This window comes from Phymastichus coffea, unplaced genomic scaffold (genome assembly GCF_024137745.1).
Source record: "Phymastichus coffea isolate CEN01 unplaced genomic scaffold, Cenicafe_Pcof_1.1 PCOF00183, whole genome shotgun sequence".
NCBI classification, from domain to species: domain Eukaryota; kingdom Metazoa; phylum Arthropoda; class Insecta; order Hymenoptera; family Eulophidae; genus Phymastichus; species Phymastichus coffea.
The window spans coordinates 263,173-290,263 of record NW_026706994.1 but is presented as its reverse complement, the minus strand read 5'-3'; the positions used below and the strand labels follow the sequence as shown (position 1 = coordinate 290,263).

Here is a 27,091-nt window from a genome sequence, read left to right as displayed (position 1 = left end):
CAACTATTACCCTTTTAAATACTATTTTTATTAACTTTAAATAATTTATTTACTAACAAGCACTGAATGCACAAAGATACATACAAAGAGTAAGAAAGAATAACGTAAATTTTGAATGAATTTCTACTTTATTTCATGAGAGGCCAACCTTTCAAATGTGATGGAGTATGGAAGAGTGTGGAGGTTTGGAGATTGTACTTTTCATTTTTATAGTTTATATATGCAACTTGCAAACAAATTTCACAATATTGATAATATTTTGTTCTAAACCCACCACTTTCTTTACAACTTGACGGTTCATTATTAATATGAAACTTTTGTAAGGAAAGTACAATACTGTTATAAAAACTTGGTGCTTTTAGCGATAATTTCTGCTTTCAGCAGTATATGGCTAAGTGGCAAAAATATAAAGAAAATTTAATATGATTTTTAATTCGAGTTCCAAAAACGAAGTTTTTTTTGCGACTAATTAGTAGTAGAACGTTCACTAACTAATAATAATTTCTATAAGATTCATTTTATAATAACGTAGAGTAGATTCATAGTGATACAAAGTCCAAGCTTTACTGTATAATTCATTCTTACTGTATAATTATATACTGTATGTTTACTGTATAATTCGTAGAAAATAATTTGCGGTATAATAGAGTTTTCAGTATTTGGTATTTGATTGAAATGAAAAATTTAAACGACAAATGTTCTCGCTTTTTAATAGTTTCAGATAACAAACACTTAAGCGAGGATTATTAAATGTGAGGTGAAAAAAGAAAATCACGAAAGAAAAATTACTATCTAAAAGTATCTCTCTCTCTCTCTCTCTCTCTCTCTCTCTCTCTCTCTCTCTCTCTCTCTCTCTCTCTCTCTCTCTCTCTCTCTCTCTCTCTCTCTCTCTCTCTCTCTCTCTCTCTCTCTCTCTCTCTCTCTCTCTCGTCTCCTCTTCTATTCAGTCGACTTGCCGGTGTTATCTTCATCAAAACGTGCGCGAGGAATTATTATTTATGCAAGGAACGTAGATTGACAAATGCTAATAAATGACGAGCAAAAATGACGTAACAAGTATGTTTCTACAATCTCATCAGAGCACGGCTTTGACTTGGTGGACTAAAATTGAAAAATACAAATGAGTTCAGGATTAATCCCTGAATTCATTTTGTATTTCATAATTGTTACAAAAAAGTATTTTTGCGTTTTATTTCAAGCTGGTGGCCTAAATCGCAAGAGAGAACGAAAGAAAAGAAAGTCTCGTTTAACCTAATAAAGCAAATTTGATCAAATCCAATGGTTCTCTTTTGCCAATAGAAGTACTCTATTAATCCCACCGCAGAATGATTCCTGGGAATTAGTCCAGGAGGCCGATTAGCGTCGCTCTCTTGCGCCTGAGCTTTTATTTCCCAGCGTTTACCGCTAATTGCTCTCCCGCAAGCATCTACCTACCTATACCACGCTTACAGTACTGCCGCGAGCATTTTGTCGATCGATAGGGATGAAAAAAACTTTTGAGCGAGTTCTTGCTTTTTTTCTCACCCACGCTAATGACTCATACGATGCTAACGGCGAAAATTCGATTATGCGAGGCAATTTGAGTTACTCAATTTTCTGGAATAAATGCGTGACAGGTGAGTTTTCTTATTGTCAGTATGTAATAGGATGAAATTAATTAAACATAATTAGACTTGAATAGTTCCTCGGAGAATGAGACGAATGAGCTTTCATGAATTTAAATTCAAACGTGTGCCTTATTTTGGTCGTATGATCGAACTTTTTCTGCGTTTTTGAAAATACACTGTAAGAGTACTCAAACAACCATCTTAGGAAGAATTTCATTCGATTCGCTTGGTAACTCGATTTTCAGTATACATATTCGATTACATACACGCGTGTATCACAGTAGCTATACTTCAAGTCAAGTTACGCAGCCAATAACCACGAATTCAAAAACTTTTTCTATTACCCTACAATTTCCTTACTTCTCCATTTGGCTCAACTAAAAACTGCTTCGTAACTCTGAACTTGGTGCTATAAACACATGTAAAATCTCCTCTGCAGCCGCGGATACACACGACCAAGTTAGGCATCTAAATGCTCCGCTTAAAAAAGAGTTTGAGGAATATGCATTCTAAGTAGCTTCATATTTTTCGTTGCGTTTGTTTGCACATGTGTAAAAAGATATGTTAGATTAGATAAGGCCCTGAATCAGATTAAATTCGATTCAAGAAAAAAATCGACAAGCTTATATGTTACATTGCACTACAGCTTCGTTGAAATTCCAAATAAATTTGACCTAAAAAAGAAAATTTAAGTTTATTTAATGCATTCGGTATTTATGCAAGAATTTTTCATCCTTCATACTTCAGCATCGTCATCTACCAGAATATTCTCCGCTTTATCTTTTTACGCAGTCTTTTGATATCAAAATAATTCGATGGCATTAAAAATGCAGACACGCAAATTCCATTTTCTTTTGTGAAAATTTGACTTTGACACTTATCTATTATTTTTTAAACAGAAATCTCTAGAAATACGTTTTCTCGATCAATATGTTACAATCGATACACGGCAGGTAATAAATCAGATGAAAAAAAAACTTTTTTGACGCCAGCATAATTTCATCGAGATATATCGTATCATAATGGCGATTTGCCATAGAGAGTTTACGTTCTCTCGTCTTTTGGGAAAAAAACATCGTTCTACGTGCCATATCGTGCCGTTTATCTTCGTCTTGCGGGCTACTCGGGATACTAGATATTTTTATTAGCCTTTATACGCCATGTACATCTTATCTCTGTTTCTCTGTGACTTTACTGCTTTCAGAAAACTCTGTGCTTGTTTATCTGCTTTAGCGTCTTTTTGGCTTGTGACTTCTGCGTGAAATCAAAAGGCGAGCAATAAAAAATATATTACGATCATTTAGTTTTTTAGTTTGCGGTGGCTAATGTTTACATAAGCACATTTTCATCCTACGTAGATTTGACTATTTACGTAGTGACTCATTCGCAGTCATGAACTTCGGAATAGAATCAGAATTCGCAAAACCATTCATTTGTTATTTACCGAATTATGTCACCCGCGATCGATTTAAACCACTCGTTAACTCATGCAAAAGTAGTACTATTGGACACACGGTATAAAAATTATTAATAAAAACGCATCAAAGACATTTTACAAACACTCAAAAATTTACAACTGAACTCGCGCTCATGCAATAACATTTCGAAAAAAAAGGAAAAGAAACCAACGCGGGTAGCTCTCTAGCTGCATCAGGTGCGCGCGGGGGCACGAATATTTTACGACGGAAGTACGTGGCCCGTAAAATCTCGAAATTTCTCGGGGATTTTCACAGCAGCGGCGGCAGCGGCAGTGTTGAAGCTTTACGAGCCGCGAGCGCGAACAAGAAAAAAAAAAAAGAAAAAGAGAGTGTAAGCTCGGCGGCCGGTTCGCACCTTGGAGAGAGTAGCGCCTAATGGAGCAACATCGTGGAGATAAGGCGCTTGTGCGACACCCTAATGGATCTTTGATCGGCAGTTAAAGACTTTTTGGGGCCACGGCTCTTAAGACGTTATCTACACACATATATATCTTATTTGCGTCTTCGCGTGCGCCAGAATTTCCAAATCCATGGAGTAATTCGTGTGACCTACATCACGAGGCCTAGACGAATCATAGTTTGCCCGATAATTTGTTTGATAATTGCCGCGCAGGCTTTCAATTACTTTACAATTAACTTGTACCTAACGTGCTGATGAAACAGTTTTAGTTTATCCAACCTTGACTTTCGGCTCATTACGGTGCGCGTCGCTTCAATTTCAGTATGAGAGCGTTAATAACAAACATTAAAGTAGATATTTGCTAAAGATTTTCTATAGCTTATTTACCCAGAAAGTCTAAGTATTTAGATGAATAATATACAAACTTCATGCATTTTGCTTATTTCGGTTTGGAAAACATTTTCATTTTTTTGCAGAGCTTCTGAAAAATAATAACGAAGCCGTCATGAATTTTGCCAATTAAATATATCAAAAGTTGATATTGGAGCTTAGAAAAACTAAATTGTTTACCGAGTGACACTTTTCATTTTCGATTGATGTCCGAATAAACTGTGCCAATATCTCTCTCGCCGACAGCAAAAATGCCAATTGCCAGAGATCAGCCGACTGACCAGAGTAGTTCAAACTCTCACGCTCGCGAATCAACAATTTCGTACTATATATATAACATCGAGCATATTTCCACATGGAAAAGCAAATTCGGAAAAAATTAACTTATCTCTTTTTTCAGCATTGTTGTAACTGGGGCAAATTTCTCGTTATTACATAAAACCTGTTATCATCGCGCCTCATACCTTCGCATTATATACCATTCCGTATATGTGCATACGTACATATACACATAAGTACCAATTTTATACTCGATTACAGGGATATTCCTTATTTTCCGCTCTATTAAGGTTCGTTTTATTTTTCAACAATGACCTAGCATTAATAAGATATTATGCTGATTTATTTTTTAATCTCGCTGTAAAAGCTTACGATTATGTTTTTATAAGAGTGCCGGAGTTGCTTTAGCGTACTTTTAATGTCAAAGAAAAAGTTCCGTGTAAATGTAGATACTTCCGCTTCTTTAGTAGTTTTTAAGGTAAAATCGATGTTCTTTTTACTCGCGATATTTTTCATTAATTTTACTTGAAAATAAAACTCAAAAGCAGAGAATGATCGCACAACTTGCAGAACCTTATAATTTATTAAAACGTTTATCCATACAAACTCGTATATTTTAATCTCAGCTTTCAGAGAATATAAAAAAATGTAAAGATAGATTTGACATATCTCAAAATTACTTGAGTTTTTATACCATCGCTCCCACGGTTTATTACCACATTAATGCTTTATAACTACGAAATTACACGTGTAACGCATTATGCTCTTTGAAAAAAATGTAATTGGTTAATTAAAAACCACTGAATAACAACACATCACTGACTACGAAAAATCGAACCGCTAAGAGTTAAATATTTAGCAGATAACGCGGTCCACACAAGTAAATTAGAATAATTGTTGGGCGCAGCTTCCCCTCTCTCTTCAATTACACGAGATCTCGTCGGGTGCGAGAGTGATAATACGACCAATGCACTTTCCCGACTAAATAGCTGCGCTTGCTTGGGCCTCTCGCGTATACGTTAATAAGTGAGACGCAATTGTTCATTTTGCCGCCGCCGCCGCCGCCGCGTGGTTTCGACGGACGCTTTGATTAGGTCAGCACTTCACAGCGATATGGCTAAGCCAGTTCTGCGAGCGGGAATTTTAACGAATCTGTGTATAACTATCTGCATTTGGGCAACATTACGATAGTAATAAGTTCGGGAACATACATTGGTAAGTTCGATTGATAATCTAATGATGTTCATTGGAAGAATTTATCATCGAAAACTGCAGAAGCTTACTAAGTCTATTGAAAGACAAAATTCTTATAGATAATTTAACGTCTGACCCTTCGAAAGTCAACTTTTTGATTATCGCAATAATTATATTGGTTCGTTATTTTTATAAAAAAATGTGTTTGTGTCAAATAATAATTTCTCTATAATAGATCTATATTTTTAATTGCAGTGGTTCACGTATCGAGTATGCTGCACAGCAGCAGCGGCAAAGGTGCTGAGAGCTACCAAAACACATTGGACGAGACGTCACGGACGGGTCCGTACATCGACAAAACTGCGTCGAAAAACGTGACGGCACTATTGGGAAAGACGACTTATCTCAACTGTAGGGTGAAGAATTTAGGCAACAAAACGGTCAGTGTCTTTGCATTCAAATTTTTATCGTCGTATCCATATACACATTTTATTAATGCGGCTCTTATTATAGTCACATGCCATTCGTAAACTCAGAATAATTTCAACGTACCACAATTACAAAATCAAAACTTATTAAGCTTTTCTACGAATATTCCTGAATTTCATTGAAATATCAAACTAACTATTTGTACGTATCTCGTAAAAATTATTTTTGATTTGGAGGTATCAAAATTTTCGCTAAGTGTGTTATTAAAATTTGAAAATGCTTTTTGGTAAATTGAAGTTGGTCTAGTATTTAAACTGATAATAATATATTTTTAATGACAGTAGAAAAACGTAAAATATTTTTTCATCGCTTCTTTTTTTTATTTATAATTCCACCTGACACAAGCGGAAAAATGTGACCCAATTTCAAGTGAGAAAATGTTTTCCAAAATGAAGACCTTTCTTACTCGCGCGCGAGCGCGTCGAATGATAAAAGAAAATATCTCTTGATAAAGGATTTCCAATCTCGAAGCCAATATCCTCCCTGTTTTACGTCAGCGCCTCTCTGACAATGTCCAGCAGTTGTCGATTTCACAGAGTTCCTTCGCAAAATAAGATTCAATTTAAACTATAAGGTTCCTGTTCGATGACATGAGAAATTGCAACGGCACGTACAAACTGCACACTTACTTTCAAGGTACATGGCACATAGTACTTCAATGGTCACGCGTCCTTTTTTGTATTGATTTTTTTCTCTGACAATTTTATTTGGATTTTTTCGCAAGTGCAAGCTATTTTTGTTACGCGAACAACCATTTTTCTTGAATTGCCATAGAAGCAATCTTTTGTGGAAACCGTGAATAGGACTTATAATTTAATTATTTTTGTTATTAGTTATTAAGTAATTTCGTTATTCTTGCATTTGAAACATGATATATATTTACGCCAACGGTAGGGCTGATAACAGGCTTTATTTTAAAAACATAAAATCAAGGAAAACCTTTTTCTTTATTAAGATTTCAAAATAATAATAATTTTTTTAATGACAAGCTTCGGATGTATCTTAATGCATTGCGAATAGCAGTTAGTGAAGTCTAAATATTTGTTGTCTCGTTAAGCACAGTCAGTCAATATTTAGCACGAGTAATGGCTTCTTTGCATTAGACATCAAATGGCTTGAACCCGAAATGTTAAAATTACAAAGGAAAAATCGATATACGAACGATAAACCTTAAAGTAGAAGTTGAAATTACGGAAAAATCCGGAAAATATATAAATTTATTAGAGCAATTTGCGTATCTCGAGCAGGAATGAACACACGTAATCAATATCTGTAGCAGACATTAAAGTTGACTTGAAAGCATAAAATCTTCTTCATTTTAGCTCCGACAATGAGTATTTGACTGCGCTGATAGTATTGACATTGCTATATATATGTCGACTGCATGCTTTTCATGCTTCCTTTTTTTGCACACTCCGCTTCTTATTCGTTTCTTCCTCTTTTCTTTTTCGCCAGGAACGCGTCGCAACTCGTATTAGCGCTAAAACGTTCCCAGACTTACTCGAACAAATATTTACAATCGATTAATCAGTCGCTGATGGAAAATTTTCTATCTAGCGAGCTTTTCGAAACCTCGACTGTTCCACTCATAGATAATCTCTTCGTTAAAGTTCACTTGTAGCTTCGATTTTTGTGATTCGAGGTTGTTGCGTAGTTTGAGAGAAATCACAGTAATGATCAATTACCATGTTTGGGGTCAATACTTGGATTTGTTTTACACGATATTTCTAATCAAGTTGTTTTGATAAATAAAAACATTTACTTGACCAACCACTCAAGGTTAACCATTAATTAATTAATCCTTTGAGCAACATTTTGAATACGCGTATTATTGTCGAGACGTCTAAATTGTACATTAATAAACCAAATAGCATAAGCATTCCCAAAAAGAAAAGATAATTTAAGTTTTGTTAACCTGCATGCTTTGCGTCCTCGCAACCAGCCAATTCAAAAGTTGGTTATCTCGAGGCGATAAATCAAGAGTCGAGAGTCTAGGAAATCTCTCGAGAGTGGCCATTATAATTTGCATAAAAAGAATAAAAAGAAAAAGATGAGAAGGAAAAAATGAAAAATACGAAGAGGAGTAAAAGAACAAAAAGTATTCGTAGAAGCAATCCTGAGTAGACATATAGAATTCGATTGCACCTCGGGCACAGCTGAGACCGACGCAACTAGGCAACCAATGCATGTGCACGTCAGTTCAGACGAATAGCATTGTCGATGTGCAGAGAGAAGCTTGTTACATCGAACGGTTAATGCTAATATTTAACCGTGCATGCTCTGTCTCTCTCCCCCTCCTCTCTTTCTCTCTCTCTCTACGTATTCGGTAATCGGATGCTGTACTTGTTGAAATTTTCATTAGAATGATTGAAACTCTCAAAATAATTGAAATAATTATGATATTTTAGGTAGTTTATTTTATAATTGCTAATATAAATAAAAATTCAAAGTGAATAGTATAGATTAAAATTAAATAAAAACATTATCATTTTTTTCTATGAAATTTCCAAAATAATTGATGTATCTTATCAGTATTCTGAGTATGTTGATGAATCTTACAGATTTGATACAAATCGTTTCGGACGTAATACAATCGTCAACCGCACGCAGAAATAAAATGGAAAGAAAGACATCATCTACACGTTCAATTGACATGACTGATGTATTTTCTCTTTTCTTTCAATGGATTTCATCTGCACACATAAAAAAGGGTCCTCTTTTAGAGATACACCCGAGGGTTCGCGCATGAGATCAATATTATGTTAAAATACGTATGCGACGCCTTTTTTTACGTCTTAATTTGGATGATGCGCCATAAAGATTTGTGGCCGATGAAAAATGTAGATTGAACGCTTGATTAAACATTTTCTCGCGCGCGTGTCGTGATTAAACTACGTATACTACTGCAGTGATATTACAGCTATATTTAGTCAATATTTCTGTTGGACCTAAAATACTGGATTGATCTCATCAAGGCTGAAAATAAAGTGACTTATTTGGTAACCTGCATATATAGGATCAAATCAATAACGAAGCCTTATGGATGTATTTACTTTGTATAAAAAATTCATTGATAAACGCAAAATTGCCGTTACATTTTAATTATATATATATATATATATATATATATATATATATATATATATATATATATATATATATATATATATATATTATTTTTATATATATGTATAATTATATAATTATTATATAATTATTAATATTATTATATTTATTTATATTTAATATTATATTTAATATTATTATATATTATTAATATTATATATATTATTAATATTATTATATAATTATATATATTATATATATATATATATATATAAAAATAGATTATGTATTTGACGTTCAATTATATATATAATTGAACGTCAAATACATAATCTATTTTTAATTCTTGAATAACGTGAGAACTATTCAAAGTTTAATTCAACTTTCACATGTCTAACCATCCTAAAAAAATTCTCTGTTAATAACGGGTTCACACTTTAGACATGTCCCTTGGCTAACGAAATGCCTCGGATAGTAAAAAAAGTTCTCTTTAAAGTATCCCAAGCCCAATGGATTTTTTTAAAATTATATTATTTAAAGTGTTTTCATACATTACTTCGTGGACCAGGCGATAATCAGGTCAAGTTAATGAAACGATAACAATTGACGTAGTGAGCGAGAATTCAAACCGCAACTCCCTGCATCTCGTCGCTTGGGATTAGTTCTATTTGTTAGCTCAGTTGCAGTATGTGTATATGTGTGTGCGTATGCGTCACGCGAGTATCTGTTTTTCTGTGTATCTTCGGATGATGCCACGGTTATCCAACTAATTAACCTGTGGCCAATGTATGCATTTTGTCGCCAATTCCTATTAAGACAGACGAATCAAGTTTATTTATCCACGTAGCTGTGGATTACTGAAAATAGAGTAACTAATTGAAAATAGAAACACAGAGTTCACAGAAATTTCATAGTGTTACGGATTGATTTATGTAAGAGAGTTTAAGTAGAAAGTGAGTTGTAAAATACGATTAAAAAAACTTGTATTCATAATCCAAAGTAGCATTCGAAATATTTATTGAAAATTCGTTAATTAAGACTTGCAAACTGCATAAAAACATTAAAATCGAAAAAAATAACCAAACAAATTCAGAGATTCGAAAAAATTCTTATCGTTCGGGTCGAACAAGAACGAAAAGCTCAAAAGCTCTAGCATTTACAATACGTAGAAATGGTACGTACAATATGCGCATATTTAAGCCTGCACGGATTTGCGAGACCAAGTTCGAATGCAAATGTCGTACTTACTTCATCGCACCCTTTACCATCAGCAGCAGCATAATAAAAAAAAGGGAACGCGGTGACCACCCTCCATTCCCTACCTTCCATGTAATTTTTCTAGAGATATTAGAAAGCACGCTTGCGTAGTGCCCTAATGGCTGATTTATTTTTTCAAAAAAACGAGTGGTCGCGCGCAATAAATAAAGGATGTATGAAAGCTCGAAAAAACAGAAACGAATCATGGTGGATTACGCCGTTGCGCGTTTGTGTGAAAGTTTTCTTTTTTAGTTTTTTTTTGCATGCGTTATTAAAACAGAAGGAATTACGTACAGCGATGCAAGTTATTAACAAATGTTTAGTTAACGAATGAAATCAACTTAATAAATATCGTAGACAAGCCTCCTATTCGATTTCGATTTCTCTTTATTTTAGTGTTGTTGTTATTTTTATGTTTCAATATTTTTATATAAATTTAGTTCTATGAGAGTAGTGTTTGCTTATTCGACTACTCTGCCATTTTATTTATATATTTATAAATGAAATCCAGTTACTATATTATTTATATATTTATAAATGAAATCTAGTCATTAAATAGCTGCACGTCTCAACAAATGTTTAAAATGATAAATTTGCTCTATTTTCACTCGATATACATCAGATTTTAAAAAAAGTCAGACGGGAATATCAAGTAGTTCACGCAACATCAAAAACATCCGCAAGCTTTGCATGAGTCGACAAATACAGTCCTCGCGTACGAAATACACGAGTAAAAAAAATTTCCAAGCGTCAGCGTCGTCGTCGTCTTCGTCGTCGTCAAATGCAAAGTGTATACGGAGCCATCAAATGTGACATATACACATACTTGACAGCAACGCGTATAAATGTATGTACGTAAGTGCGCCAACGACATTTGGACGATCGCACTTATACATTTCTTACGAGCAACATCCTTCATGTTTACGGTAGGCTCGCGCGCGCTCGCTGAGGAAAAGGTGTTGGAGAATGAAAAGGTGCGAGCAAAGAGAAAAGAAAAAAGCAATACGATGATGAGATACGACAAGAAATACGAGAGAGTAGTGAGTGAGATATATCGTTGGGAGAGACCAAGCAAATTGTTAACTCCGGGTAATATTTATAATGTTTAAATGTCCTGTTAGATTATTACTGTTATTAGTAGGGAGGTTTGTATTGATGACAATAACATTCGTCATTATAAATTCTTTAAATTTTGTATGGTCTTCACGTATCATCAATCAAGCAGTCAAACACAAAATCCGAGCACTGAAAATTTTATTTCATATGAAGAATCAAAGATACTATATTTAAACGACTTTATAGTAGTCTAATAAAATATCATAGGATTTACTCTGTCTCTCTCGGTAGGCATGAGATAATGATGCGTATAGTTGTAGGCCAAGCGTAACGTGGATCGACAATTTCTTGTGTGCGGCACGAAAAGCGGATGAACTTGATGAATTTTCATCTGGAAACTTTAGAGCCTTCGTAATGCCGCTAGTACACGAAAGTGAGATCATATCCGCGAGAACGTCATTCAGCTATATACTGCGCTTTTATGTACTTATCATTTTCATTTTCACCATAATAAGAAATCGCTTATCCTACATAATTTTATATTCCTTGTTCAGGAAAAAAGGAGGCGAAAAAAAAGACGTTCAAGAAATCAAAAGTTTATCATTTTTTTCTTTTCCATCGCCCGCGTAGTAGTAACTTCCTGCGAACTCCGTAGTGGGATGGTAGACTTACATTTTGTCGAAGACTACTCTCAAGTTGATTAAGCGCGAGAAAAGTCATTAGTGTGGCTGCGGTCGAAGTATAAAAACTAATAATTCTTAGCTCTGCTTGTAATTCAACTTTGCAGGTCAAAAAAATCCGCTCTCCGATGTAATTACACTTGAGACTCGAGAGCGCGCACACAATTATCTCGAATGATTTTCTTCATTATTAAACTCCCAGCGATCTTTTTCTCTTACCTCAGGTAAGCAACGTTGCTCTATTTGAATTACGCAAATGTAACTTCAAGATTCTAATCAAGCTTCAAGAGTCTCTGGTCTCGTTTGAATTGTCGTATTATACTTCACTTTTTTCCCTCTTTTATCTCGACAATGTCTTCCTCGGACTTGAGAAACAAAGAGTTCATAATTATTTAAAATCTTTGTAATGTAATTTCAAGTTCATTTTTCACTTTGAACAATCTGAACCCTCGTGCAATATCAAACGTTAATAGTTATCATAAGCTCGTTCTCATCATTTTTCCGTGCAGCATATAATGTTTAATCGACTTATTCAATCGATATTTTATTAGAAAATTGAATTGCTGTTACTCTAGTAGAGTGAATTAGGAAGAGCCAGCGTAACTCAATAAAACAAGTTTTATTGACACGGCGTCGTCCGATAATTTTTACATCGCGCTAAGAACGAGCAAATGTGAGAACACGAGTTCTATAGCAGTCTGTACACGAACTAAGGAAAATAAAATCTATTATTATTATTATAAGCTGCTTCCTTGATTATTGAAAGCATTAATTACGTTATTAAGGTCTCTAACAAATCTATATTTTCTTCGGCTGTTTATCTCCGACATCGTTCAACTTGACAATTCAACCTCAAGCGGTTTTTCCTAGTCTCTACCTCTGTATAGGTACATCAACCTTCTGTAAGTATTTTAAGATTTTAATGTATACATGAGAGTAAGATAAAGAAGGCGTAATTCCGTTTGAGTCGTGGCCTCGCGAGAGTACTTGCTTGTACGCGACAAGTATTTTTAAGTGCTCATGAATGCATTTGCGTTGCTCTCTCTCTGTCTTTCTGACTCTCGGAAAATACCAAAGGAGTTTCATAAAATTAATGTTGACTAGAGTAGACCATGTACACACATCGTGTTTGCTTATATGAATGAAAGATTTGCAGAATTCAATTAGTTCAGTTACTTGAGGAAATGATTGTAGATATACTTCTCGATGTGTCTGACTAAGCTGTGAGCAATCTACTTTCTACGGCGGCATTACTCTAGAGTAGTATCGTAACAATATGAAATAATTTCATGTTATAAAAGATTCTGAATAGTCGTCTTTCTGTAAACTTGTTACCGCGTATGGTAGAAGTAGCAGCAGGCTATTTCTTTGAAAAAGACGAAAAATTCGCACCGAGGACTCCTTGGGGAATTGACAGTACGCGAACGAGAGCGAGGAGTGCGCAGCTCGGGTAAAAGAGAATGAAAAGGGATGGGGAAGTTTGTAGAAAGAGGGGAGAGAGAACCGACCAAGAAACTTCCGGAAAAAGCGCAGGGCGCCATAATCCAAAGATAAGCTTGGGGGTTTTACTGCGGTCCATTAAATTAGGTTATGAGGCACAATTTATTAACGAGTCGCTGTTTTTTCGTTCGCCTCGGCTTTTCCTTTCCGGCTACGTGTGGTTCGTTTAGTGACTGCGAATATATACTTTGCACATATCTGCGCGAAAATGCCTCATGAACGATTTAAAAATGTTCCTCATTTACTTGGGCCATTTCTTTCTTGAGATAAATATGCAACTTGATATTCTGAAAAAAATAATTAATTTATAAATCTAAATGTAATTATTTATTACAGTAGTCAATGTGATTGGCGAAATTAAAAACTTCTCATTAGTTCGAATGAAAGAAAATTGAAAATAATTACTTCTAACCAAGGGATTTAGACAAGGGATTTATTATACAATTTAAAAAATTTGCTGAACATAAAGACGACAAAATATGGACTAAAATAACATTTGTTGAGCAATAGCAATTTCAAGACTTTTTCCCTAAATAAGAAAATAATTAATCATTTTTACTTCGACATTTGAAATGAGTCTTTTATAAAGCAGTTATTTATACAGAATTTATACATTTGCCGTAAAGCCGTTATTTATACAGAAGTTTTATTGGTACAAAATATCAATTCTATAGATTCACATGCCATTTTCAATCGATAACAAATATAATAATTCACTCACGACGCAGTACAATGAAAACAAACACATAACAAAACACCGAGCTGATTCAATTATTCGATTTCTCATTTGAGTTTTTCCATTCTTATAATTTAAATCCCTGGAAAATAATCTCCCTTGTTTTCGCCGAAAGAGAATGCAGTAAAAAACGAGTAAAATACAATCCGCGGGCACGAGCGAGAAACAAAACGATACGATTGGGATTTGTTTGCGGTGGCGCAGTATATGTACAAAACAAAAAAATATAAACCGAAAAAAAAATAGATAAATTGTAACCGTCGCGGGTATATGGTGTATGCGCGATAGCGGAAGAAAACTCAATTTTCGGCGAGCAAAATTTTCCGAATGAAAAAATCTCTCTCGCATAAAGTGCATGTGTGCACACACATGCACATCGTTGTTGTTATTGCTCTTTCTCTCCCGCCAGGCATCGTTAACCTTTTCATTTGTCTGACAAGCCCGAGGATCACCGAGGCTTGCGCGAGCCACCTACCAATGCACCATTGTTTTCTCCACTAGCATTTCACGTAATAGATTGCTCGGGAGCGAGGCTCGGCACTTCTTTGTTTGCTTTTTTCGACGATCCCCGTATTATCTCACCGATTTTCCGCGAAGCGCGTTTCCTATCTTTTCAATGCGCGGACGAAGAACAACAATACCAATGTCTCTGATTGATCAGAATTTCGGATTAATACTGAAAGTAATCGTCCTCTTTTGTACTAATTGCACATGCAACGTATCGTCAAATAATCATTGTATTTATGAAGGACGTAATGAATTGTTTTTAATGTATTTTAAGAAACTAAGCTGTAACGGTTATCAATCTCATTTTCAAAAGTATTTGCCCTTTTTTCACTGAACTCTGATAATTCCTAACAATACATCAATGCTGTGAAACTAATTCTTTAACTAACGGCCGAAAATTTATCACGGAAAACTAGATCATTAATAAAACTCCCTCACGTTGACAAAGGAAGTGTCGTGCCCCAAAGTCTTAGATTCACTAGTATCTATTATGACGTGCGATTGCTTATAATAAATCACGCTAAAAATTGTAGTTTTTTAAAGTGATTGTTGTTTTTTACTATTCATGGTGATTGAAGGAGCCATCCCTTTTTATTTCATGGAGCCACAATAGTCTTCTAAAGATATTCAATTAATAGAAGAATTTTGTCTTTGTCGTCTTCGATTGACTAGCTTGAATTATTGCAGATACATTGAAATGGATGATGAATATTGAAACGATGACTATCAATAAATAAATAAAAATAAGCTACGTCAACTATTCTCCATTGATTGTACATTTATAAACGTACAAGATATAAAAATCAAATATAAAAATATTAAGCACAACTCAACTTGTGAACTATGAACAATAACTTTCACTTAATTAACATACATTTATTTGACAGCATTGTTAAATCTGAATAGTAAGACCATAATTTAAACGTTAGAACTTATCATCAGATAATAATCAGGCAGACTGGCTATCGCGAACAAATCTTTCCCAAGATCACGCGTTGTCGCATTATTCGCGGTGGCGGCGATATAAATTGGAAGAGCTCGCGGCTAACCACACCTCTGGCAGAACGTCGTCATGGCAGTAGTGGCCGTGGTCGTCGTCGAATCTAGCGAGCCTAAGCGAGCGAGCGCGTCGGGTCGATAGAACGTATATTTACTCTATGCGAGGCTGCGGACCCGCAGCTAGTGAGAGAAAAGGCAAATACAGTTGAAAATGGTCGTCGCGTGTCATTTCAGTGCAACGAGGACATAGTATGAGTATTTTCTGAGAATATTAGTTGAAAACAACTAATTTATTTACTACGATTTTTTTCGTGAAATTTGTCAATTTTATATTCGATTTCGGTTGCAAAAAAGAATGATAATATTTTAGATATGAACATTTTTTTCTCCGATATAGTTTACAAACTAATGCGCTAAGGAGTTGTAAAGTAAATAAAAGAGAAATATTTCCTCAACACTGCAACATGTAAATGAATATCTAAATACATCTTGTTACATCGTAGTATATTAGTAGCTAGAAGTAGTTTTATTGCATTAGACGTTATGAAAAAACTACTTAAATAATTATACATAGCTTTGTTTATGTTATAGTTATGAAAGTTTGTCGAAAAGAAAAATTTCTATTATATATAAATGATATTTCAGCAAGTAGATGATAGATTAAAAATGTCACGGAGTATGTGCAATTGAATGGTTATAATTCCAAATTTAATCAATTAACGCTCACAGGATGGTTTTTCGAGAGCTGAGTTCGAAGGATTACCACGAAATGAATTTGAACGAGAAAAATTCAGAAATTACTGTTCCCTATGTTCTCGAGGGTGCTCTTTCCAATGATGTTGATCAAAAATCTCAGCAAATAAGTTTTTCCATAAAAAAAATAAAAATAAATAAAAAATGCTTAATTTTTCGATAGAATTTTTTTTTTCAAATAGACTTTTCGATCCCTTAACATTTTGGACATATCTAAAACCTCATTATATTGCGGTCTCGATGTCTAAAATAAATATTAATAAGTTTAAGCGAACATGCAAATTTATTGTTTAAACAAAATGGTGGCCGATATCAAAATTTTTTTTTAATTTTACGAATTTTTTCCTTGAAAACTATAGATTTTTGTAGAAATTTCCTTAGGACAAAATTATCTTAAAATTGATTAAACAATACTCTTAAATTTTCTTTGAACATTCTAAAAACATTTGAGGATATTCTTTAATTAATTTTAAGATAATTTTGTTCTAAGGAAATTTATACAAAAATCTAAAATTTTCAAGGAAAAAATTCGTAAAATAAAAAAAATATTTTGATATCGGCCACCATTTTGTTTAAATAATAACTTTGCATGTTCGCTTAAACTTATTAATATTTATTTTAGACATCGAGACCGCAATATAATGAGGTTTTAGGTATGTCCAAAATGTTAAGGGATCGAAAAGTCTATTTGAAAAAAGAAATTCTATCGAAAAATTAAGCATTTTTTATTTATTTTTATTTTTTTTATGGAAAAACTTATTTGCTGAGATTTTTGATCAACATCATTGGAAAGAGTACCCTCGAGAACATAGGGAAAAGTAATTTCTGAATTTTTCTCGTTCAAATTCATTTCGTGGTAATCCTTCGAACTCAGCTCTCGAAAAACCATCCTGTGAGCGTTAATGGATTAAATTTTCAAAAAAGAGCTAAAAAATCCAATTTAATTACGCAAAATTAAGATCTAGACTCAAATAAGGTCTTCAATTCCAAAATCAGCGACACGAACATAATTGCACCTGAATCATTCACTGAGACGACCACCTGTAGTAAATCGCTTTTATTCCTTATCCAACGTGAAATTATCATGGTAGCAATTACTCAAACCGACATATAAATGTATTATGATTAACATTGTAAGAAAAGTGAGCGCGCTTGAATTGCAAACTTAAATTTAATTACAAGCGAATAACTTTGATTCAAAGTACGCGAGCGCGCGCGCGGCAACCAATTAGAACTTGAAACTTCTAGTACAAGTAGTTTACGTCCTCGATTAGTCAGACCAGTCTGTCTGGCACTGGACTTGGCGATGTTTGTCTGAAAGTAAATTTTCTGCTCAATTAAAATTACTCACAAAAAGCGAGCAGTAAGTCCGTTCTAAGTACACACGAGATTGGAAATAGCTCTTGCCTTTTCGACTCGATCACCATTTAAAACATCGTACGACTTTGAATTCGTCTGCTCCTCTTTTATTTATTTCTTTTTTTGTAGAGCCTCTTGCTATCGAATGAAACTGCAACACAACACGGTCGCAGAAATGAAATTTACACACGAGAATAACTCAACGTCCAACTATCTCACATGAGGGAGAGAAAGAGAGGCTAATGCAAATGAAATTCGTTGGCGTTCCGCAACGCAACCGCATGAGCGCGTGTAAACTTTAATAAAATTTGGAAAAGTTACGCGGGGCCCATAAACAGCGACCGAGCGAAAGTAAACTTTTACGATGCAAAGCCAAACATTCTCTCTATCGCTCTTTATCATGCTTTTCAAGTATGGTTCGAACAGGTACATTCTCTCTCTCTCTCTCTGTCTTCCTGACCGCACAGCGAAATACAATGCATATACGCACACACACGTGTTGTAAATAAATTATTCGCTATAGCTCTCTACCGCAACCGACAATTTTCATGAATTTCAAGTATTAATTAGCATGCTGCTGCGTTCGTGTACATATACATGCGTTGTTTGCAGGCTCTAATTGTTAATTTAAAATGTGCGCGCTATGAAAAATACAACGAGAAAAGTTGTATTTAATGAGACATGTGGTAATCGCTGTCGCTGTACACCTGAAACTTTTCTCGCGGGATTTAAACGAGTACTACGAACTTAATACAATGGATTTCCTTTTTTAATTCTCTGTAAGATACTGCGCTGCAGTTGGATACTTAGTATGGAATAATAATTTTTTTTCAATCTAATAATCAATTATATCTTTTATAAGAGATAATTTATTCTTTTGTCGAGGAAAAATTATTACATCTCGGTATCTTTCCTCGAATCAAAAAGGAACGTCGTTTTTGTTACATTGTAATTATTTGTAAAAATGGTTCATCGTTAGAAACCTAATTATCGATTGACGTGAAGATAGCCTTATGTGCATTCCCTTCGAACTAACAAGATTTATTCTGCTATATAATTATCGTGGAAAAATAATAAAACCAAACCATTTTGCATTAATACCCTACAAAAGACCAAACTAATAATTATGACCGTACGTTTCAGAAAGGCGCATAGAGAAATTAGGCAAAAAAAAGAAACGAAAAACCGCCTCAAAAGAAAACAGTTATACCTACATAAAGCTCCAAGTCGACCACACAAACATACAAAATAGAGAAGCCCGAAGTTCATAACAAGGGACCAATTAGGTATTTCCTTTTTCGAAAGAAGGGGAGTACTTTACATCGTAAAAGCGAAGCCGAACGCAAAGGCTGCACCAGCGAGCTCTAGTTTTCTCTCTCTCTCTCTCTCTCTCTCTCTCTGTCTCCCTCAACCCTCGCACATTTACGGTCGAGTTCCGTTTCAAATTTAACGTCAGAAGGCATATCTATAAAGTCGCGACCTGCAATTTGCAACAGCAGCAGCTTAAATGGCCATATACACCGCAGTAATTTTCTGAGCAACGCGACCAGCCCTTTTCCCCTCTACACGTGTGTGTACACGTATGCAGCTTGGAGTTTCTCTCTTATCTTTCTTGTTAAGCGCTGTACTTTCTCTATACATTGAAAATCCACCACCTCCTCCATATATGTTTTTGGTTTTTCTTTGTTTTTCACTCTAATTTTCTCGTGCGGGGCGTCTTTGTTGCGAACCTTTTTCTCGATTTGTTGGCGTGAGCGCTGCGACCTTTAATCCAACGCGAGCTGCTGCTTTCTTTGACTTTGTCTTTACCTTTTCCCCACAGATGAAAGTATATAACGTGTTACATACGAATGTTTGCACTCATATTCCATTACTAAATGTAGGTCGTTGACGAACAAAGCCAATGGAAATATACGTTGCATGTTTTATCTTTCCTAGAACCATTAGTTGATTAATGTTTTTTAGAAAGGGAGAGTTTTAAAGAAGGAATAAAACAAGCGTTATCGTTGAAGCATGCATATGTCGAGACTTGTCGTAAATGTAATACTGCAAGTCTTACTCAAGCGTTGGAATTACAGCATGTGACTCGTAACGTTGGACCTACAGTCTGGAGACCCGTAGCATTGGACGTCCGACACTTTACGAGTACATCTCATGTTGGATCTCCAACATTGGAGCTTCAACGAGTTGTGGGTTCTACACTGGAATTCTATATAATACCAATGCTCGGAGCGTTATATTTGCCCCTGCACGTCACTGCTTACTTAGATATATTTGAACTATTTTCGGTACACACGTGCTCCAATGATTAAGGATGGCTTACTTTTACTTTCCATTAACTTGATACGATTGCATTGAATCCATTTCGGCTCTATAAGTTTAACAAATTTGCCTTTGTAGATCTGGACGGGGTATTATGAATAAGTGATTTGTAAATAAACCGAACATGTACTTTTCTTAAAAGCTTACGAGGAAAGCACCTTTTAATGGTAGCTGACTTTTATAGACAAATGATCAATAGACTCATAATGGAAAATGCGGGGCCACACGTACACACTCACACGAGCAATAGTTTTATAGTCCACTACTTTTTCTTACCGCAAAAAAAGTAAATCAAAAAAGAATGTTAGTTCAAAATTATGATTTACGAGAGAAAATTTTTAAGAAATAGTTTTCAAATATCGGTTTGACCGAAAAAGCTGAAATCAATTCAATATAATTGTTTTTAATTAATCTATAGAATTACGGTTTCTTTGCGACATCATGCTTAGCGGAGGACAAATCAAGGAAACAAATTTCTTCAATTACATATATACTTATTCAATATATACATACTTCAATTTTTCATTCATAGCCCGATGAATAAATAATTTCGAAAACTGTACAGACGAATATTAATTACTTACTCGTCGTAAAATATGAAATCGCACAATGTTTTTATTCAAATCCAATGATGAATCAACCTTCATTAAGCATAATAGTAATGATTAATTACAAAAAGTGACATTCCACTTCACTTCATTTTCTTTGTATAAGCGTCAGCAATGCACTCGTATAATGGCTCGCGCGTAAATTATTTTTGCACCATTAATAGTCTATAGCTAATAACTCGATAGCCCCTGTGAGAACTCAGTTGGAAAGGTCCATTTCGAATTGATTATTTCATTGGCTATACGTATTTGCAATAACCTCGTAAAATTTGACGATGCTCAAATGGCTGCTGAAATTTTGAGTAGAGCACCATTCTCTGTCGTAGTCGTCTTGAGCGAATAATTATACTTGATACGCACATGCACTTGCTTTTGTTTTTTCTTTCTGTCGTAAGGAGGATTTGATTTCATGGCTCTTTGTCAAACTGTCGCTGTTTTCCGATTTCTTGAAACATGTTAATTTCTGCGATAAATAGTAACGGCATAAGCACTTACTTGTTGTGAGAACTTTAACGTTTGAATCATTCACACTTGCCAATCATATTAATTCACATCGTCGATAGCGAGTAGCTTAAGAGTAACTTTTCTCGCAAAACGTGTTCGCAATATTATTAATAATCCTCTTTATAGGCATTAATATGAATTTGCAAGAAGTCCATAAGCAGATTTAGCATTAAGTTGCGTGTGTAAAAACTTTCGATCGTATATAAACAATTGTATAAAAACTGTTACGTGTTCGAGTAATAATGGGTCACGTATAAATCTTATATCTATCGAATAAATATTCTCGATAAACAGCGGAAAAACGGTCAAACACAAATGTTTTCTGGATAGATTTTACTCAATATAACCGAGCAATAGCGATAAAAAATCATTAAAAGAAGCATCGGTATAGCATAAGGTCCGCGGATACGTACAAGCAATGTAGCATAGGCGGGTTGGACCGAGGCCATTTGGAGGTTTGCTCGGGCGCAAAGAAGGCGCAAGCAAAAGAAGCCTTAACGTAAGCGTGTGCGCGCGAGAAGCAACTTGAATAGCAAATAGGTAAAGGCTACCGTATACAGCATCTCTATCTCACTCACCCTTTAGCTCGGCGCACGTAACCGCAGCATCTCTTTTTCTTACATCGCCGACTTCGCAATTCGTTATCCTGGCGTAGCAGCAGCCGCAGCCTCCTCCTCGTCAATAAAAGAGAACTGAAGCTCTTTTTTTCTTTGTCGGGGAAATTCGCTGACTCGTTCGGAAATGCTTTTAGAGGTGAACGCGTCGCTGTGTATAGTCTTCTTTCGGCACACGAGCTATTGTCGGTCGAAATAATGCTTCCGCTGGACTATAGCCGCTCGTGTTCAATTTGAATGACAATTCTGTCGATTGCGATCTCGTAGTGACTATAAGTATCTGATCAGAACGTTGAGAATTCATTGAATATTAAACTAATTAACAACTGTGGTGGATACCCTTGGAGACAGTTCGGTAAAAAATTCTTATCCTTTCACTTAATTTTGTTTTTTTTCTTTCTGAGCGTAGAAGAAAGTCTAGCACAAAATCCATTAAAATAGGTAGGAATGTACGAAAGAATTTAGCGCAGTAACCGCGATTATTTCCAAATCACGCTCGCGTATCTTCCCCAGCATTCCCGACGAAAGAATGACTTTTTTCGAAAAAAAATAATTCACCAGCGCACTATTCTAAGCTAAAATTATAACTTGAGTTGAGCTATAACCACATGCAAAATATTCGTCCGTTTTTCATCAGCAAACTTTAGCATATTGCGTTTAAAAAAGGCTGGTAACATTGAAGCGGAATGGCGATTCATATTTTTCAAGAAAACAATTAATTCTTGAACCTACGCCGTAATGATTATCAACCGTTGACAAAAGTAAACTTCTATAGCTCGAAAAAGTAAAGGGGGAAAATGAATTAATGAGCGACGATGACTACAACGACGAACGTGATCAAATCGATCTCTCGTCTTCGTGGTTACCGTGTAAATACGGTATCTGTCTTTCATCAAACTTTCACGTATCAACGTTAAACCGTGTTCTCGTATATCCTCTTCTCCAGCTGTAACGAAATGTAAACTCGACTGGAATATAACGATCGCCCCCGCTGTGTTATTTACATTTTTGATTTTTTTTAACGTTTTACGTACAAACAACGGCTTCTTCGTTCAATCTACAGCAATTGAAAAATTTTTCCATAATGTAGTTTAGTCGTGCTACAATATAGGTCAAACTTAGCAGGAAAAAATAATTAATATAAAGTTTTAGAGTTCTATTTCCATATGATAAAGTCTAACTATCAACAAAATTGTCTTGTCCCAAACATTTCACTGGTAATAGTTCATGACGTAGAATAATCTAATTCTTCGAAAGTAGCACTGCTGACACCATCACATACTGATGAACTTGTTTTCTCTTGGTTATCAAACGCGTACAAGTTGTATATGCAAAGAGCGGGAGGAAGAATGGGTGAAAAAATTATCATAAAATATCAAAGCGCGAGTTAATTTTCTGTTCACTGGCGTTTTAATTTGGTTGCATACGCGAAGGGTGCGAAGAATAGCCGCGCCAATTTAATTGTGGTTAGCGGCCAGTCCCGTCCATCCATTTTTTTCTCCTTTGCCCGCTATACTATTGATTGGGTGGAGTAGAGTAGGAGTGAGTAAAGTGGGGGATGATTCGTTGAAAGGCTTCATTTCCTGCAATTTTAACGGGGCACGAGTGGATTATCGTGTCCGGGGCTTGAGGCACCGCTACTGCAACTGGACGATTGCTCGTTGAATACTTTGATGCGAAAGCGAGCTTCTTGTTTTGCTTTTTTATTTTGTTCTCGCGCGCAGCTCGCTTGCGAAAGGTAATTGTCGAGGGCCGAGAATAGCGCTTGAATGAGAACCGATGGTCGTTTGAGGAAAACAGCCTGTGCTCCGCTCTTTTATTCTTTTTTTTTTTTTCGATCGACTTCGGTACAACTTTCACATGGAACTAGTTTATCGAAAAGCACTGTTCAACTTTAATGCAGACAATGAAAAGCTTAAAAAATCTACAGTGATACCCATATGGAAAACATACTCGGACAATTGCAATATTCAAAATATGCCTACCCTTTTCGGTATTTATAAACAACTGCGCGTGCGTAAACATTGATATGCATGCATATGTGAGAAATTACAAAATCAACTCACCGACGCAGTAAAATACATTAGGGATGCCCATCGTGAACGCATTTAACAGTCGACTATTTACGAATGGCATGTTTAATCTGCATGTGAATTTACCGGATTGTAGGCATTCAAATGAACAGATGAAATAAAATATTGGCATAATTCAATGTGACTGTGGCTTTTGTGTGTTTGAATTAACATGCGATATTCGCCGTTTCGTTTTTTTTACTCTGTAAAAACACAATACATTTTGCAAAACAATGATACATACAATCACCCAAAACAGAACAACAAGAAAGCAAAAAAATATGGAAAATAAGAATTGCCGAAATAGTCCCAAAAAGAGCCCGTGAATTACAGATGTCTCCTCTGCAGGTGTCGTGGGTGCGACACAGGGACATTCACTTGCTGACGATCGGCCGTTACACCTACACGAACGACCAACGCTTCCGAGCGATACACCACGTACACTCGGACGACTGGATGTTGCAGATCAAGTTTCCACAACATCGGGATAGCGGCATCTACGAGTGCCAAGTGTCCACGACTCCGCACATGAGCCACTTCGTGCATCTCAATGTTGTCGGTGAGTACTGTGCTGTTTACTCGTTCTCGCTCTTTTCGCGCGCTGCAATACGAGCACCGCCTCCGCGTGCACGGGAATTTCTCTTAGTTTGCCAACCGTACAAATTGGCTCGGCCGCGCGTGTATAGTTTCATCGCGCTCAGACAACTGGGAATACACGCGGACACACGCACACACATACAAAGTACGACTGCCGTAGTTGTATGACAAATTTGATACGCGCGCACGTGTATTGTTGGAAAGCTCGGTGCTCTCACTTCCTAAATCTCGTGTTTGTTGATTCTGGTATAACGCTATTTCCAAAACCTGTAATCTAGAGATGTAGAGATGCAATTTGGCTGCACGAATTCCGTAGTTGAGCTGAACTAATGCCACTTGAAATGCCGAATTCAATTTTTCAATGAACATTTTCAATATGTACAGGTTTCATAAAGAAACTCTAGCGAATTGTCTTATGTCTATTTCAAGTTATAAAATAATGATGAATGATTCTTTTCAATAAATATTGATACTATTTGTAATTACTTATCTCTTTCAAATCTTACCCTGAGATTTTTAATTTAGAAATGGTTGTATTCCAATGGAAAAACATTTTATATTATAGTAAATTTACATTTGTTTAATGTCCATTGCCTATTTCTACGTATGTTTGTTTAATGGACCGATAAATTATTTTGTATTAAAGTAAGGTAAGTACATCATGACCTGCGATTTCCCGCACCCATAGATTATACCATAGTCAGAATTTTCGCATTCGAAGAGACAATCAAATATGCCAGCGCTATTCTCATCAGTAAAAATTATTCGAGAGCTAATTAGTAATTTCTCACAGAACAAGCATAATCTTCTCACCCCCTTCTCGACTACCCATGATTATTCAATCACCAAAAAGGCCAAGAAGCAAGCGAAGCGTGCGGATGTAAAAGAAAATCCTCGAGTGAAAAGTTCATTTGGAGCTCGCTCAAGCAGAGCACTTGGAAATTTAATCATGCTCGGCTCAATTAAGCGCGAGCAGCAGTAGCGCCGGCAAGAGAGGTATGCGACGAGATATTCACCAGCCACACCCTCTCCTACTTCTCTATCTCGCAATATAGCGACAGAGAGGGGAAAAAAGGAGTTTTTTGCAAGTATTCTCATTTCTTCGTCGTAGCGCTGAAAATTGCTGCAATGGCTAATCGGAGCAAAGACGCGCAAACCAATTTCGAACATAGCTGCGGCAAACTTTCATCCGGTGACGGCGACGGCAAGTTTACTCGACTCTGTGTCCAACATCGCTAAGATTACCGTTCGAGCAAAGTTCCTACCAAGGGAATCTTGTTTGACGTGTGTTGCAGCATATCTTTCGATAGATACTTTTCCCTTGATTGGAGATGGTTTAAAATTGTAGGAAGTTTGTTTGATAAAGTCGAATGGATTGATGATGATTCGCAAATTTTTGATAGCATTGAATACTTGAAAACGATTGATTGCTCTTGATACGACTGGCAATACGGAAGCTACAATCAAATTTCATATCGAAATGATCTTGTGAAAATTTTCATTTGTATATTTTCAATTTCGATGCGGAATTTTTAAATGAGAAATGTCGTTCATGCTCAACAATTTATCATACAATTTTGTTCCTACCAACAGACAGGATATATAGTTATTGTTTCTGACACTTTAATTTATTATTTACACAATTATTACATAACATAATTTACATAATTTATTATTTACAAAACAGGTGGATGTATTTTAGAAAACTGTTATGCAGAATTTTAACAGCTTTGACACTTCGAGTACAAATGCACATAGCAACTTCAGAGACTGCCACCAGTCGATCATTAAAACGATCCATTTATCCAACACTCATTTTCGGTCGTCAAAATACGAGTATATAAATACCTCTATAGGGAAACTATAGGCCAACAGATAGAGAGAAAGAACAAAAAGTAAATAAAACGCAGTGCCAATTCAATTTCGAGAAGCCATAAACAAAGCGAGCTGTATATAAAACAGCGGAAAGCGGAATGAAAAACCTCGGAGCACACTTGAAACGGAAATCAAGGGGATTAGCGTTGCATAATTCGCACAGTACGAGTTGGCCTCAAGTTCCGAACAATGGAAACCCAACGGGATTATACGATCGGTTCTATAAGGGAAAATAGCTACGAGCGCATAGTAATAGTAGTAGTAGTAGTAGTAGTAGAAAAAAATCTCGAGCATTATAGAAGAAGCCATTATTTTATTCGGCACTAAAATACTGAAGAAATTCGATCATTTCAATGCAATTGAGTGAACGGTTGCTAGACATTAACACCGTCTGGCTAGCTGATAATGAAGGTAACAGGCTGCGACATTTTTATCCAACGTTGGACTAAATAAAAAACAAATGCCATGATTAATACTTCCGTTTGATCTGCTTTTCTCCCCCAAGTCCAATTTTCATTCGACTTTTTAGCGTTGAATCCGGTTTGTACACGAAAGGGAAAAATTGTCATTGGCTTTAGGTTGTTCTAATTTGCAAATAGCGTATGTGTCAAATATAATTTTGCGAAATTCCCATTTCTAACATTTCAAATCAAATTCGACTAATTGGTTTCGAAAAGCTAATACAACGTACTCCACGTGTCTTTCCCTCCTTCATTACACATGTATTATCCAAATAGGATCAATCCACT

At 35.6% G+C, this 27,091-nt stretch overlaps 1 protein-coding gene across 7 annotated transcripts in view; it reads left to right on the top strand.

The window, feature by feature from the left end:
- The window catches only part of LOC131673540 (zwei Ig domain protein zig-8-like), a 105,338-nt gene that overhangs the window by 4,332 nt on the left and 73,915 nt on the right, over positions 1-27,091 (top strand). For 3 of the 7 annotated variants that reach the window (XM_058951593.1, XM_058951589.1, XM_058951592.1), the window contains exons 2-3: positions 5,604-5,788; positions 24,204-24,429. In XM_058951593.1, coding sequence (XP_058807576.1) covers positions 5,621-5,788; positions 24,204-24,429 — 394 coding nt within the window. In that variant the 5' untranslated portion in view covers positions 5,604-5,620. Of the gene's footprint in view, positions 1-4,724; positions 5,370-5,467; positions 5,527-5,603; positions 5,789-24,203; positions 24,430-27,091 lie in introns of those variants that run through there. The other 4 variants (XM_058951595.1, XM_058951594.1, XM_058951591.1 and 1 more) reach the window with 3 other exon arrangements.